At 41.9% G+C, this 17,029-nt stretch overlaps 1 protein-coding gene across 2 annotated transcripts in view; it reads right to left on the reverse strand.

Moving 5' to 3' along the window:
- Positions 1-312: 312 nt before the first annotated feature.
- The window catches only part of B4GALT4 (beta-1,4-galactosyltransferase 4), a 38,642-nt gene continuing 21,925 nt past the window's right edge, over positions 313-17,029 (reverse strand). For both annotated transcript variants that reach the window (XM_045850785.1, XM_045850784.1), the window contains exons 3-7: positions 16,761-16,993; positions 14,033-14,220; positions 6,337-6,459; positions 4,193-4,297; positions 313-1,227 (exon numbers count right to left, since the gene is read on the reverse strand). In XM_045850785.1, the coding sequence (XP_045706741.1) occupies positions 1,095-1,227; positions 4,193-4,297; positions 6,337-6,459; positions 14,033-14,220; positions 16,761-16,993 (782 nt within the window). In that variant the 3' untranslated portion in view covers positions 313-1,094. The remainder of the gene's footprint in view (positions 1,228-4,192; positions 4,298-6,336; positions 6,460-14,032; positions 14,221-16,760; positions 16,994-17,029) is intronic.

Raw genomic sequence — 17,029 nt, forward strand, 5'->3', positions numbered from 1 at the left:
GCTGTGTCCCTTTGGCCAACCCTGCTGCACCCACTGCCCATAATAAGAAAGGAACAGAAGACAATATAAAGAACAAAACTGCAATGTGACCCAGGAAACCAGAGACGGAGGTACCGGCCACAGCCTGGAGCTGGTTATACAAGGCGGATGTACAGAGGAAGAGCAGGAGAGAGGCACAGAAGGATGAAGAAGAGAGGGAACAGGAGGGCTCGGTCTCCTTTTTGTTTTTAAGCTGTTTAGGACTACGGATACTGAAATAAACATACCTGTAGGCCTCACACAATAGTAAAAAACAAGATTGAGCACCCAAAGCTTATTTATATTTTACTGCAGAGGTATTTTTGATGTATTATTAGTTAATATGTAATTTGTAAACTGCTAATTCATATCCTACATGTACAAAATCATTTTACAAAAATGCTTTAAAAAACCAGTAGATAATGTATTTCCTACTGGGGTCATCCTGAAAGGAGCATCCGGCCAGCGACACCACATACAGTATGAGCAGCAGCAGCAGCCAGCACAACCCTGGCTGCCTCTCTGTCCGACAGTCCTCCCACCACCTCTTAAGTTCCCAAGTTCACTGCATCTTGGTTCTTCACCTTTCTCGCATCTCCTGCCGCTGACTTCTCACGTGGGACCTGCCTCTTCACAGATGACCATGCAGGACATATGAGTCAAGCAAATACATCGTCGTACCTTTCTCCCTCCATCCAAAACAGGTCTCGTTTTCTGACATTCAGCAATCTTATTTCCTGTGGCCTTTTTTATCCCACAATGTATCACTTCAGAGTTAAATAAATCTCCTTTAATTAGCATTCTCAAGTAGCCTACGTGATATCCTCTGAGTCTTCCTTTTACACTTAGTCCTTCAAGTATCTATATTACAATATTTTAACCTTCATAATCAAAATAACTAAGAAAGCTCATTCCATCTCACCAGGAGCTCTACTAAGAAAATACAAAAAGGAAAAATTCAGCTTGTTAAATTAGCTGCAACAAGTTCTTACTATGTGCTACTAGGGCAAGACTCCTGGCCAAAATTATTGCAATCAAATCTTCAGTTCTTCCCAACATCACCAGACAATATGGGGTCAGGGGCCAGACCAGAAATCCACTGTGATGTTGACATATAAAGGATTGTAATCCACAGACAGTAATTTATAAACACAACTGTTCAACCCATCTGTTTTCCAGACTCGTGACACCTGATGTAAGAGCTTCATCCTAAAGATAAAAAGAACAAATGTGAATGGTAAGACAAAAGTTAACTTGTATTTCCATTGCTTTTTGTCTTGCCACAAAATTTAACGAAAGCACCTTGGTAAATTATTACACCTGTTGGGTTTTCTACTGCAGAAAAGTTTATTTTCCCATCTAAGGTAGACAACAATGACAGCCATGTATTCATGTGTTGAGCCCCAAGTGAGGCCCTGGAGACCAATGATGAAAAGTGTCATATAATAATGACACTTGCATTCAGGGAGTCCCCAGTCTACAGGACAGAAGGACATGCAGGTAACACTGACACAATGTGAAATGTGTCATCCACTGCTGACAGGTCCTTGGACAAGCTTCAGGGGATCTATGAATCCTCCAATGTTGTTGGGGAAATCGTGTCTGTACGCAGGCAAGACACCTGGCTTTCCTGAAAGTTTCAAAGAAAGTCAGAATGTAGGTACAGAAGGATGAGTTAAGGGCACCTAACTCCATAATGGAGTCTGGACAATGGTCAGGGAAAAGGAAAATTTGACTTGAGGCCTAAAAGAGAAGAAATGCACCAAGTGAAGAAGGTGAGGGGAAGGATGCAGAGGAAGAGAAGCCGCCCTGTGCAAGAGACATGGACACACAAACCAACAGAATGCACTTGAAGAATACATAATTGCGTGGTTGCAACCCTGGGATGTGGGAAGAGTGGGTGGGTGGTGGTCTGAGCTGGTCTCTGAGAGCCTAGCAGTGAAAAACAATCCACATCAGTCACAGTAACAATGTGGGTGGAGATCAGAAGCATAATGTTGACCTAAATAAAATCAGAGGAAAATAATACAGCATGATTTCATTTACATAAAATTGAAAGACATGCAAACTAAACAACCTTTTGTATAGGGATACAACTATATGGGAAAACAAGAAAACTGAGAAACAGCACAAATAATTATCACAAAAATTCGGAAAATTGTCATCTCTGGTCATGGGGGTGGGACAGATATGAAATTAGGGAGGGCCACACAGGTAACAGGCATGAATTGGGAGGGGACACCACCTATGTTCATGGTATCAAGAATCTTCAGATTTTTCATCCAATTTAAAAATATTCCTTTTATCTATTCAATAATATTTTTTTATTTAAAAAAATGCATACCTATGGACAGAAACTAGTAAGACACATGGAAAATAGAAATAGCTATTTTGTGAAAGTGGTAGATTCTAACAAAAGGACTAAATGCCTTTTAATATTGTTTTAAAATATAGACTCTGTAATAATGCCCTGTAAAATTGAGCTAAAAGCCTCCTAAAACTGTTTTAAAATGTACTCTAACAAAAGGGCCAAAAGCCCTTTAATGCTGTTTTAAAAGTTAGGAGGGGAAAAACACAATAAAGAATATAGATTCTTCAGTCTTAGTCCCATAAAGAACTGGCTTATTTGTCAGCATTCCCTACTGAAAGGGCTGATTCCTGGGGCAGAAGCACAAGGTGAGCCTAGAACAGCTCATCTCACTGGAGCACAGGGAAGGAAGCTCTCAAAACTAGTGTCATTACGTCAGAGGATCCAGGAGTCAACATGAAGATGACGCCATTTGCCAAAGACAAAGCAAGCTGAGCATTGAGAAGAATATTAACTCCATCCTGAAGGATGCCAGGGAACATCAACTCATCATTTTGAAAAGTGAAAAAGCAATGCTGATTCTTTCCCTTTATTCTGCCTTTGCTATATGAACTGTACCCCAGGGCACTCAAATAGATGTAGAGGGCAAGTCCTTCTTTGTAGAAAGATCAATCTAATGATGCAGAAGGAATAATACACTATCAGAATTTTGTAATCCCTAACTGAGTCATAAATTTAGGCAGTAATCAGCAATGGCAATGGCTGCTAAAACGATTAGGTAAAAAGCTGGTGGGAAACCTCACAATGAGAAGACAGGGCTGACAAAGCCTGAACCCACAGACCCTGTTATCACAAAGATACAACCAGACATCCCGTCCTGTTGTGGCACAAGAGCAGGTACATGGCATCATCCATGAAGTATTCTTGCCCTGAAATAGTACTGAGTCTGTCAAGCCTCAAGATCTAACTCCAGTTCACAAGGAAACACTGAGGTCACGGGCACATACTAAGTTTTACCACTGAGATACAGCTGGCAAAATCCCCAATGCAGGAAATTCCATCAGACAAATGACATGGTTTGTTCAACAAATAAATTGCAATGGGGAAAAAAAAAAGAGGGGAGAGGGAATCTGCAGACTAAAAGAGATTTCAGAGAGATCCAAATGCAACTGTGGATGGAACTTGTCTGGGTCCTAATTGGAATAGAGCCAAGGTTTTTTGTTTTGTTCTGTTTTTGTTCTTTGCGGGGAAGCATTTATGAGATAATCAGGGAAGTCTAAACACTGACTGGATAATTTGATGATATTAAGAAAGCCTGGCTGGCGTAGCTCAGTGGATTGAGCGCGGGCTGGGAACCAAAGTGTCCCAGGTTCGATTCCCAGCCAGGGTACATTCCTGGGTTGCAGGCCATAAACCCCAGCAACCGCACATTGATGTTTCTCTCTCTCCCTCTCTCTATCGCCCTCCCTTCCCTCTCTAAAAATAAATAAATAAAATATTAAAAAAAAAAAGTATTGTTAATTTTATTTTAGGTATGATAATGGTATAGTGGTTCTTTTCTAAAAATTTCTTATATTTTAAGGATACATACGGAAGTATTTACACATGAGATGCTGTGATATCTAGGGTCTGCTTCTACATAATCCAGTGGAGGAGGAAAAAAATGTAGGAGAAAGAAGAGAGGCAGGTGTGGGGTACGTGAGGGTGCGATATACCATTGCCTCTACTTCTGTGTCAGTTTGAAAATTATCTCAATAAAAACTTTGAACAAAATAAACAGGCTCATCTGATCAGACTCAGCAGTTCCCTTAGTGGCAGAAGAGGCTAAGCAGGTACAACCACCAGGCATGTGAAGCCAGGACTTACCGTTCTCCATTCACCTCGTTGCCTTGGTCTCTAGTGTGGAAGATCATTGTATATTTACCCACATCAGGCACTGGCCGGATTATTTTCATTCTATGAAGCTCAACCCTAAAAAAATAACAGAGGTGGTTTTTTTTTTAATTCCATCCTACTTATCTACCACTAGGCACTCAAAAAGAATCATTTCCAAAATGTACACATGTGCACACACACAGAGACACAAACGGTTTGATTATTTGGGTATTAAAGAGAATTTTCTTATAATGTTGGGTCTCAGGCAGTAAGTCCATAAAAAATTCACATTTAACATTTACTCCTGTGGTAAAAAAGAGGTATGTCAACTCATAGTTTGTCATTTTCCAAAATAACTGAGAAAATACATGTTTTAAAACATCATGACACAAGGTATATAAATGTCTAATCTCAATGTTCAACACCTGAAATTTATATAATATTGTATGTCAACTATAATTGAAAAATAAATTTTAAAAAATTACGATGAACAGGAGAATCAAGTCTCTTGTGATCCCTAGTTTACTTAGTTCTTCCTTCTTTAACAGAGAAAGTAACAATCTTTTAAAGTCACAAGCTTCAAAGACCATGAGCCTAGGTTTGAATCTAGATTTTGTTATTTTCAACCTTGGTAAGTCAGTTCATTGTTTCGGGTCTTGGTTTCCCATGTATAAAATGCCAGTGGTGTCCTGGCACTGGTCAGGCACAAACGAGGAAGTCCGCAAGGTGCACACTTTGCAAACGATAGTGTAATGTATATGTGCAAAGAGGGGCAGCTCCTGCTGCACAAGTAAGTAAATATTTAGTGAATAAACCTCATCCAACTTTTATATTCAAATCATTTAGTTATCAATAGTTAGTCAAGAACCACTCTGAAGGCCCTGATGTTCTTAACAAATAAAAGCAAACCTTGGCACTCCCCTCAGCCTTGAAGCCAAGGAGCACAGGAAGAAAGACTGTTGATATAGGATCAGTGAAAAATTCTAACCTTCCCATGTAGGCCGTAATGTAGACTTTGGGAAGGTGATGGAGATTGTTTACCTCTAGCCTTTGCTACTCTTGCCCTGAAATCTAGCTCTGTCTACTTCATAAGCCCTGGCCCCATTGGCTGGTGATGGGATGGGCCTTGAAGAGCTGTTGCCTGTCACATGGCCCTTCTTATGGCGACTTTGGTCAGGGAAATCTACTCTCCCCCTGCCACAAACATCCCAGGGACTCTCAGCCTACACATGGGAATAAGACCAGCAGGGAGCCCTGGATTCTTTATGCTGAAGGGAAAAGTTCTGGCAGTCACATATCTATTAATTCAAAACTGCAGCTAAGAAAGTTCCTTTCCAAGAAACAAAAAACAGCAGGAGGAAGGGAGGGTCTCCTGATAGCCTGAAAGACCTTGTTACTACAAGTTTAAAGATACTGGCTCTTGAATCATTACTTATTTCTGATAAGTAGGGCTACCCATAACTACCTGGCCACAAAACCCAAATTCAGGGGAGGTTGCCAAGAGGGGAGGCCACATATAGTCCTTTTGAAGTCCTCAGGGCAGAAAACAGTCCAGGAGAATCTGAGGATAATGCTAGCAGCCTGGAGCCTAGCCTGGGAGTCAGGCCAGCAGCTACCCCCACAGTAGGTGGGGCTGGCTAATGCCTGATGGAGAAGACATCTTGGCCTGCTTCAGGGAGTGCAGGTCCTCACAGGCTTTTGGCACTCCCTGCTTTGGACACTGTGAACTGTGCAGGATTCCCCAGTGTCTGGGAGAAAGCATAGGCTTGTACTGGGCCCTCTGACCACTGTCCTCAAATTGCACCTTTGTGGACCTTCCACAATTTGGGACTTTTCATTCACTGGTGAGACCCTTCTCGGTAAGCAATGCCCACTGACAAGTCCGCAGAGACCTCCATCAACACTTGTGGACCCCTAACACTCACAAGCCAGAAACAGGCCACCTGCCATCACCTCCACACTGCCAGTGTAAAGAGCAATTTGGGTCATCTTGCCTGCCCTCTGCACCTGCCTCCCTATAAACCCGAAGCCTCCTGCCCTGCTGGGCTGGCATCTGCAGATGCCATAAAACGTAGGCTTCCAGAGCCATCACTGATAGCAAAGCCCTGTGAAGGGGACCTGTCTCTGTTGTTCACCTGAGTCTGAGGTCATCGTCTTCGCCTCCCCATCCCCAGTAGTTGTTAGAGAATCCATTCACCTTGAAAAATTGCTCTCTTCTTAGGGCAGTAACACCCCCAAAATATCCACTGTAACGTAACCTAAAGCAGAAGAGAGGAGAGAACAAGAACATTAGCACAGCCTCTTTGTTCTCCACAGACACTTGAGGAGTCTCTGATTCCAGGCTGACATTCTAGGAACACAGTGAAGACCATGCACTCCACCCAACCATTCCTGCTGGGCATCCACCTCCCAACATTCCTGGCCTGCCCTGTTGCCCTCCATTCCTCTGCTGAGACAAGGGCTTACATACCTTCACTAAGCAAGGTGCCACCCACCTGTTATTGTTATTGTTCAATGTTTGCGTGCAGTGGTCTAAAGAGGTACCTGTAAGTGTGCACCATAACATCAGATGTGAATGGCAGATTTCATCTCATGTGCCAATCCAATGCAGTCATAGCTATCAGAGGCACTGGGTTAAGAAGGATTCTGAGGTTGCACCCAGGTTCAGCATGAATAAGTGTCATAGAGAATATACTGGGGTTTTTTTTACTTTCACTTTTTTTTGAGGGGTGGGGAGGGGGTAGAGAGCAGAGACAGCTCCTGCACACACTTTGTATGCAAAACTCCATACCAGAGTCTATTTCTTAAATAACTCAATACATTTCAACAAACCTGATATTTCTGGCTTGCGCAATTAGGTAGATGATTGTACCTTTCACAAAAATAGAGTATACAAAACAATAATTGGGTTTTGAAAGGAAGACAGTAAATTTTGGCTAAGTGGAATCTGAGATACTCCTGGAGCTTTTCCTGGTAGTCAGAAGGATATGGGGTCCAAGCTCAAAAGGGAAGAGAGGCTGAAAATAGGGCTTTGCAAATAGGCTATTCAGAGGTAGTCCTTGGAGGGTGGCAGCAGAACTGCACTGCCCAAGGACAGTATAGGAGGTAAGGAGAGGACAGAGGGTGGAGCCAGGAGGACAGCCATAGGGAAAGTGGGGAAGAGAAGAGATCAAGCAGGACCAGTTGGATGGCACCTTCCAGCCACATGAGACCCTTATGATTGCTGGTTGGCCAACTGGCTAATCTGAGAAATAAAGATACCCTTGAAGATAACACTGTACCAATTCAGAAATGCAAATGAAGGCAGCTATTAGCTTGGATGTTGCTGAATAAAACTTTAATTAACTTCAGTTCAAAGTACTTACTCCAAGACTTATGAAATATTTCTGACTCTCCAGATAAGAAGAAAAACCAAAAGGAGAGGGCAATAAACACATAGACAATTGCCATCTAACAGTCAGAGTCAGAAGAGGTCATTTGTAGTTTAACTGTGTTTCTGTGTTCTGAGTACAGATGGGAGGACCCTGTTTAACCCATTATGGAGACAGATTTACTCATATATCCTCAACCTAAAATTCTAAAAAATGGTGTTATGATAACCTAAAACAAATGAAAGGAAATAAATTGCTCAGAAGGCAGCTAGCTATTCCTGCCTGAGACAGTGACCTGCTGCCACAGGTACTAGACTCTGACTGGTCTTAACTACCTAAAGACCAGTACCTCCATCAGGACAGAGTAGAACCACTAACCAGGAATAACGTGTCGAGAACCACAGAAGGGTCACCAGGAGAGAAGAGCACTGATGATCTGATGGTGATCTATTAAGTAACCACTATCCACTGAGAGCAAGGCAGCTGGCTACATACTATAATCCCTCCACCCTGCCCTCAAAGAGCTTATAGTCTAATGAGGTGAGCATTGTCAGGGTTCTGAGGAATGAGAGGCCACATCAGAGGATTCAGATAGGCAAAAAAATGGGGACCTTGAGATGGCCAGAATTACATGAGAAAAAGGAAAAAGAGAAAAGTGTAGGCTGTCTGACCAGCACCTGCAGACCAGTTTCACTGCAGTGGCAAATGCAGAAGGCGGCCAGCCCGAAAGAAAGGTTTAGAAACTCCATTTCAGGCCTGTCCTGTCTGGCTCAGTTGGTGGGTCGTTGTCCTGCAAAACAAAAGGTTGTCAGTTCAATTCCCAGTCAGGACACGTCTGAGTTTCAGGCCAGGTCCCGCAGCTGCGGGGCATGCAAGAGGCAACCCATCAATATTTCTCTCACACATCAATGTTTCTCTCCCTCTCTTTTTCTCTCCTTTCCCCTCTCTCTAAAAATAAATAAATAAATATATTTTTAAAAAGAACTCCATTTTCCAGTAGCCTTTAGGTGCAAATGTCTGTGTGTTTATTGATCTTTGCTTTGGTTTTTCTTCTTATCTGGAAACACACAACCATTTAATTGGCTCTGTAACAGTTATATCTATATCTAAAACTGTAAGATTGGGAAAATGTAGTCCTAAAATAACAGTAGAATCCTTGTACAAAGCAGGCAGGTACCAAAGAAATGACTGGCAGTAAAATTTGCCACAGGCAGGTCCAGAGCTTTATCGCTGACTCATAGCCAGTGAGATAAACAATATTTATTTCTGGCTTCATCAGAATCCGAGACATTTCGGTTAAGTTATTTTAATTTTTTTTCTGCATGTGTGTAAAGTGAAAACATTTCTTTATTTTTAAATATTTTTTATTTTAATTATATTTTACAGATCATGCTATTACAATTCTCCCAATTTTTCCCCACTCTACCTAGCACCCCCACTCCCTTAGGCATTGTTCCCCCCACCATTGTTCATGTCCATGGGTCATGTGTATAATAAGTTCTTTGGCTACTCCATTTCCTATACTGTACTTTACATCCCCATGGCTATTCTATAACTACCTATTTGTACTTCTTAATCCCCTCACCTCTTCACCCATTCCCCCACACTCCCCTCCCATCTGGAAACCATCACAATGCTCTTCATATCCATGATTCTGTCTCTGTTCCTCTTGTTTCCTTAGTTTGTTTTTTATTTTTATTTTTCTTAAAGATTTTATTTATTTATTTTGAGAGAGGAAGGGAGGGAGAAAGAAAGGGAGAGAAACATCAATGTGTGATTGCCTCTTACATACTCCTGACTTGGGACCTGGCCTACAACCCAGCCATGTGCCCTGACAGGGAATTGAACCGGTGACCCATTGGTTCACAGGCTGGCACTCAATCTACTAAACCACACCTTCCAGGGCTAGTTTGTCTTTTAGATTCAATTGTTGATAGATATGTATTTTTGCCACTTTATTGTTCATAGTCCTCTTTTTCTTAATTAAGTCCCTTTAACATTTCATATAATAATGGTTTGGTGATTAACAACTTTAGTTTTTTCTTGTCTGGGAAGCTTTTTATCTCCCTTTCGATTCTAATTGATAGCTTTGCTGGGTACAGCAATCTTGACTGTAGGCCCCTGCTTTTCATGACTTTGAATATTTCTTGCCAATCTCTCGTAGCCTGCAAAGTTTCTTTTGAGAAATCAGCTGACAGTCTTATGGGAACTCCCCAGTAAGTAACTAACTGCTTTTCTCTTGCTGCTTTTAAGATTCTCTCTTTATCATTAACCTTTGGCATTTTAATTATGATGTATCTTGGAGTGGGCTTCTTTACATCAATCTTGTTTTGAGACTCTCTGTGCTTCCTGGACTTACATATCTATTTCCTTCACCAAATTAGGGAAGTTTTCTTTCACTCTTCTTTCAAATCGATTTCCAATGTCTTGCTCTTTCTCTTTTCCTTCTGGCAACCCTATGACATGAATGTTGGACCCCTTGAAGTTGTCCCAGGGGCTACTTATACCATCCTCATTGTTTTGAATTATTTTTTCTTCTTGTTGCTCTAATTGGCTGTCTTTTGCTTCCTTATGTCCCAAATCATTGATTTGTTTCTTAGCTTCATCCACTCTACTGTTGTTTCCCTGTAAATTTTTCTTTATTTCAACTAGTGAAGCCTTTGTTTCTGATTGGATCTTTTTTATTTTGCTGATGTCCTCACTAAGTTCCCTGAGCATCCTTATAACCAGTATTTTGAACTCTGCATCTGATAGCTTGCTTATCTCTATTTTGTTTAGCTCTTTTTCTGGAGTTTTGATCTATTCTTTAATTTGGGCTATGTTTCTTTGTCTCCTCTTTTTGGAAGCCTCTCTGTGTTTGTTTCTATGTATTAGGTAGAACTGCTTCAACTCCATGTCTTGGTAGTGTGGTCTAATGTAGTAGGTATCCAATAAGGTCTAGCGGCAAAGCCTTCCCTAACATGTACCCATGTATCATGTATCAAGTACCCAAGCTGGGTGCTCGAGGTGCACCCTTCGAGGGCGGGTACCCTCTTCTTGTGGTTGAGCCTTGCTTGCTGTTGGCAGGTCAATGGGAGGAATTTTCCCAGGCCAGTCAGGTGCAAGGACTAACTATGACCACTGACCACCAACCTCTGTCTTCTGTGGAGGATCAGATGTGCAAGGGCGGGGTGGTGTTGTTCTGATGTGGTCTGTAGCTGCCCACTGAATACATAGGCTCTGGGGTTTCCTGGGTGGTGCAGGGCAAGGTCAGCCCCCACCTGTGTTTTACCCCAGGCCACCGTGTCTAAGCTATGAAGCAATCTGAGATAGCTGCTACTTGTGCTGGGATTGGAGCTTCCCAGGCAAAGCCAAGCTGTTAATCTAGGCTGCCTACTGCTAGTGCTGGGCCTGGAGTTCACTGAGGCCAGCTGTTGCTTGTTTGAGAGGATTTAGGAAGTTGCGAAGCATGAACTAAGACCAGTCATTCACATAGAAAAGCAGCTTAGGTAGACATGTAAGTTGCCTGGGACAGAGTCTCTGGGGATCCCCAAGTTTATCTCCCATCAGAGTTAGCCAGGTTGATGGAGTCTCAGATATGGCAGCAGCCTACTGGCTCTGTGGGGGGAGGGTTTAGGAAAGGGACTATGGCCCCTATTTGCCTTGATGCCAGCCACTTCAGTTCCTCCCTGTATGTCACTGCTGCCTTTCAAGCTGCTACCCCAGTGAAGAAGCTCAGAGGGGGTAAGTCTGAGCAGGTGAATCTATATGTAGGTTTTTTAAGAGGAATTCCTTGGGCCTCTAGAAGTTTCTTCCACCAACTCAATCCCCACTGGTTTTTGCAACCAGAAGTTGTGGGAACTTATCTTTCTGGCATGGGAGTCTTGGGCTGGGGGCCCTGGTATGGGGCTGGCACTCCTCACTCCTGAGTTATCCCTCCTAAATTTTTATCCACTACACATGGATGTGGGACCAGCCCATTCCACATCTTCACCCTTCCAACCAGTCTGGATGGACATGGTTTCTTAATTGCATAGTTCTCAGGTTTCTATTCAACTCGATTTCTGACAGTTCTGAGTGACAGTTGTTCTATATTTTAGTTGTAATTTTGGTGTGGTTGTGGGAGGAGGTGAGCCATGTCTGCTTACGCCGCCATCCTATCTGGAAATCCTCAAAAGCATTTCTTGAACATATCATACTCATGGGGCCACTGTGACAATGAATAAAAGCCCTTGCTGATTTAAGTTCTATGCCACAGTGACACACAGTTACCAGCAGGGAGCAGACACTTAGCTGTCTGCTACCATTGCTGCCAGCTATGGAAGGGTCTGCCCAAAGCACCAAAGGAAGTGGGGGGCAGTGAGGGGAGGGGAATATCATTACTTATGCATGCCTCTTCCTGGCCATAGTAGATGAGGCAATTTACATGACACATAACACAAAGTAAAAAAATATATAAATGACAAATAAGGTCCAGAGGAAAACTTAAATCAGAAAAGAAGATTAAATTGAGAAATGTATTAGAATTCTGATCTGCAAATAAGATTCTTTTCAGCTTTAAAAAAAAGGCTACAGATTTGGCTCAGAGCTTCTTACATCCAGAAGAAAAGAGAGGACACATTCAATCACCTAATTCATATTAAGAAAACCTGCCAGTTATTCAGGGAAGACAAAGGCTTCTGATAGCTGGTTTAAAAGAAATATCTGGTCAGTTACAATACCAAGTTAAAACAGTAAGATTCAAACCAGGGCTGTGTTTAGAGTAGCCTCTGATGACATCTATGATTGTGATATCAAAGTTTTATTCAAAGTCAACTCCCAGAAGGAATGCCCAAGAACACAAAGACAAAATCTAGAATTCCAACAAAGGACCCATCCTTAAAACAATCCTGTTATCTGCACTCAAAACAAACAGTAACAATAAACAAAAACCAAAAATCCCATGTGATTGTAATTTCCCACTACAGATATTTAGAAAGAACTGGGCATTAGGAAGTTATCTATGTCAGGGGTCCAACATACCTATAGTCTGTGCTGTACATGGTGAAAAGTCACTAATACACAATAAGTGAACAGATGGTTTGACATGCTTCTGAAAATACCAAGGTGACCAACCATGATGTGCCGCCTTCTTCAAAGCAGAGGTGGCTCAGAGAGCAGAATGCAAAAGCTCCAGATAATAAAATTAAGATCCAAAGATCAAGTTCCCCAAAAGAAAAAGTCCTGTGGGCCTTGGCTAGTGTAGCTCAGTGTATTGAGCGCAGGCCTGTGAACCAAAGCATCACTGGTTTGATTCCCAGTCAGGGCACATGCCTGGGTTGCAGGCCATATCCCCAGTATGGGGTGTGCTAGAGGCAACCATACATTGATGTTTCACTCCCTCTCTTTCTCCCTCCCTTCCCCATCTCTCTAAAATAAAGAAAATCTTTAAAAAATATATTTTAAAAATCCTGTGATTCTCTTCCAGGGCCCTCCCCTGCCCTGTGGCCCCACCACACCTGCCCTCATTCAGGCTTTTTCTCCTTCCCCTTCCCTGACACATTACCAAGTGCTTACAGTTAAACTTACAAACGTTAGGTAGGAACTGATATAACTCCATTGCAGCTGTCTCCCTATACCAACACACAACAGGGAGCTCTTTGAGGGCAGGCACCAGGCCCATTCAAATTGGTCTCATGGCCCCAAGCACAGGGAGCAGCACAGACATGTGCATAGTAAAGGTCGGGCCAGGGGAAGCTGACAGGTAAATGTGCACACACATAAGTGAGTATATCATTTCATCTGCAGAGAATTTTCTTGGTCACTATTTCCCTTTGGTTGTGCTTAAATAGGAGCTGGTATAAAATAAGGTCAGAAAGCAGATCTGCATCTCCTGGGGGGCACAAGAAAATGGGGAATGAAGATAGAAATGGTGGTACCCAGCACTGCCCACAGTGGCTCTGAGAGGAGAAACTTGTCCTGGGTGTTCTGGCTCCTGGGCAGACTACTCAGTGGACAGTCCTCCCCACCCATCCTCCCCCAGGACTTTGGAAAGATGCCACCCTCTGGAAAGAGATGTCACATTCACACAACAAAGGCCTAAAAGTTGAATTAAGGGGCATGCTTTTGTTTCCCCTAGAAGGGGAAGCAAGGAATTCCAGTAAGATACTTCAAATCACACAGTAGGGGACAGCCTGAAAAAGTTCCACTGTGTGGATGCTGCAGGTGAGGCAGGCCATGGTTTGCAGTGCCTGGGTTATTTTTCCTCTTTTGTTTTTCCCTTTTGTCTTTGGGGTCCTCTGTCAAGGCTGTCATGGGGCTTTTTCCTAAAAGGAAAAACCTAATTTCTCTAATTCCTGTTTTGAACTTTAAGTGCTATGCCATGTGCCATTGTCCCTATTTCTCCCATACCTAAGATATTCTGGACACACCATCCCACACAGCCTGATGACAAAAGGGCAGGCTTCTCCAGCTCAGCAGCCCACGGGCAGAGCCACCTTACCTGTAGCCAGTGCTGTTCCTACCCACCACCAGATGCTTGGGCTGATCTTCACACTTGTAAAGGTTCAAGTCATTCTCGGGCACCAGGTCCACATCATGGAATATAAAGCAGTCCCAATTTTCATCGTTGAGAGCTTCTAGATAGCCCACATTCAAGAGTTTGGCACGATTAAACTTTTTAGCGCCAGCCTATAGACAGGGAAATTAAAAGTTGAAAAGCTCCTGAGACAAGGTTTCACACTGTGCCCCCTTCAGTTCAGATGCAGGAACTGGTATTAATTAACTCCTGCTACACACAACTGTATTTGTGACATGCAAATCTGACAGTAGATGCAATAACAATAAAAGACAGTTTGTTTCTTTACGTTCCACACATACTCAAATCCCATAACTTAAAAACATACCTTGAAATGGAGAGTTGTTGTTTAATGGGTATAGATTTTCAGTTTTGCAAGATGAAAAAGTTCTAGAGACTGGATGTAGAATAATGTGAATATACTTAACACTTACTGAACTGTACACTTAAAAATAGTTAAGGTGGTAGCCCTGGCAGGTGTGGCTCAGTGGATTGAGTGTCAGCCTGTGAACCAAAGGGTCGCTGGTTCAATTCCTAGTCAGGGCACATGCCTGGGTTGAGGGCCAGGTCCCAAGTGGGGAGTATACAAGAGGCACCCACACATTGATGTTTCTCTCCCTTTCTTTCTCCCTCCCTTTAAAATAAATAAATAAATAAAATATTTTTAAAATATTTTTAAACAGTTAAGGTTATCAGTTTTATGTTATGCATGATTTATCAAAATTTTTTAAAAACCCATAATTTAAAAATACAAATAAAAATAACTCAAAAAATTTTAAAAACATACCTTTATATTTTCCATTGAAAACTACAAAACCTTTCTTACACACTCTTCATACTGACAAGTATGACTGCTTCACTGTTCGACTCTCAGTTCATCCCAATTTTGTCCTATGTAACCAATTTATACTAAGCTTCCAATAAACAGAGCTTGCCAGAGAGGATCAAGAATTTTTGACCTACAAACAAAGCAGGTCATTACTATTACTTCTAAGCTACTTAAAAGTCTCTTGGAATCATCATAAAAGAATCCCGTTTTAATACTTAATGGCAGAAGCTAATCCTCACAATGACCTCACTGAGGGGATCCATCACTGCATAAAAAAGGAACACATTTCGACCAGTAATAAGACCAGAGGTATGGTGCCCTGGCTGGTGTGGCTCAATGGACTGAGTGCCAGCCTGCTAACCAAGGGTCACTGGTTCAATTCCCAGTCAGGGTACATGCCTGGGTTGTAGGCCAGGCTCCCAGTCCGGGGTGCACAAGAGGCAACCATGCATTGATGTTTCTCTCCCTCTCTTTCTCCCTCCCTTCCCCTCTCTCTAAAAATAATTACATAAAATTTAAAAAATTAAAAAAAAAAAAAGACCAGGGCTATGGTATGGAAAAGATTTTACAGTATTAATTTTTTCATGGCTGTTTGGATCAAATACCTTCAGAATAAATTCCAGTTTGATAAATAGTTCATCATAACAAAAATATAGGCAATTCTCTCAAAAGTTACCACAGTACTTTCCTAAAAAGATCAACACAAAGCAGACATATTTTTCTATTGATAAAAACAGTGTACACTGGGAGTGGCTATCCTAAGAAAGACCTCGCTCAGAATGACTTACAATGTTAAGAACAAAAATAATTATAAAACAATATAGTAACAGTAAAATTTTGTTTCAAATACAAAATAATAGATATAGATATATATGCACACTAATTTTGAAGAACCCCAGTTTATTATAAAGTATACACTGAAGAGCTATATCCTCTGATCTGTCAAAAGTTTTCATAAAACAAATATTACTGCTTATAACCAATAATAAGGATGAAATTAATGATTTTCTTGCACTTTTAGCATTTGTAGGGATTTGTAAGGAATTACCCTTTTCAGGGCAATTCTGAAAAGCTAGACATGGACATTTAAGTTGATGCCTTATTTTTTCTTTCAATAAACATTAATACCAAATAAAGGCATCTGTGATCGGCCATTCCACTTAGAGCTAAACTCTTCAAAAGCAGCGTACACTTATATTTACTGCATTTCCTATGAAATCATGCTTCTGGAAGCCAAATAAGCAAATCAAGAAAGTGAAAACAAAGAGAGAGAGAGAGAAAAGAAATGGAGGATAAATAAATAAATAAATAAATAAATAAACCACAGCCCCCTAAAAAGTGAAAACTGAGCACACTTTACATAGTAAATAGTGGCAAAGTTAAAGGCAGAACAGTGGACATGGGTCACCGTTGAGCTCCATGGCTAGTGACAGACAGCAGTCTGTCAAATCCTCTGTCTAGATCCCCAGTGAGGAACCACGCTCGAAAATGCAAAACAATGTCAACATCTCATGTGTAGTGTATGGCAAATGCAGAGGGAAACATAAGGTAAATCTTGGGGGAAAATCACAGGGCAGTCACAGGCTGACAACAAAACAGGCTTCCTCCAGAGGTTTTCAAGAGGCAGTAAAATTTCCCAGCACTAAGTCCCATTACTCCCCACTCTGAGACTTGAATTTCCCTTACTCATTTCGAGGATGAACAAGGTAAAAGACCTCTCCTTTGACAATAGTTTGACATTTTTTTTTACCAAGAAAGACAAATAGTCAAGTCCATCAGAGAGAGGAAAATCTGAGGCAGAGCCCTGGTCTGCCCCACACTCACCTGGTGGATGACATAGATGCCATATTCCAGCTGCTGCCTCTGCAGAAAGGGGTGAAGGTGTTTTAGCAGGTACATCAGGTGTCTCTCTCTGTTCCGGTGTGGAATGAGGATAGCAACCCGCTGTGAAGCCTTGCATTCCTCAGGGTGATACCGGCCTCTGTGCACTTTGGGATTTTCTGCCTGCACGTCTTCCAGAGTAAGATCTGGTTTGAAAATGAGCTTGTCCTGGCCTCCTACAATTAAAACAGGGCAGAGGAAACAACAGTAGC

Source organism: Phyllostomus hastatus, unplaced genomic scaffold (genome assembly GCF_019186645.2).
Source record: "Phyllostomus hastatus isolate PE091 unplaced genomic scaffold, TTU_PhHast_1.1 phas_contig_86, whole genome shotgun sequence".
Classification (NCBI taxonomy): Eukaryota; Metazoa; Chordata; class Mammalia; order Chiroptera; family Phyllostomidae; genus Phyllostomus; species Phyllostomus hastatus.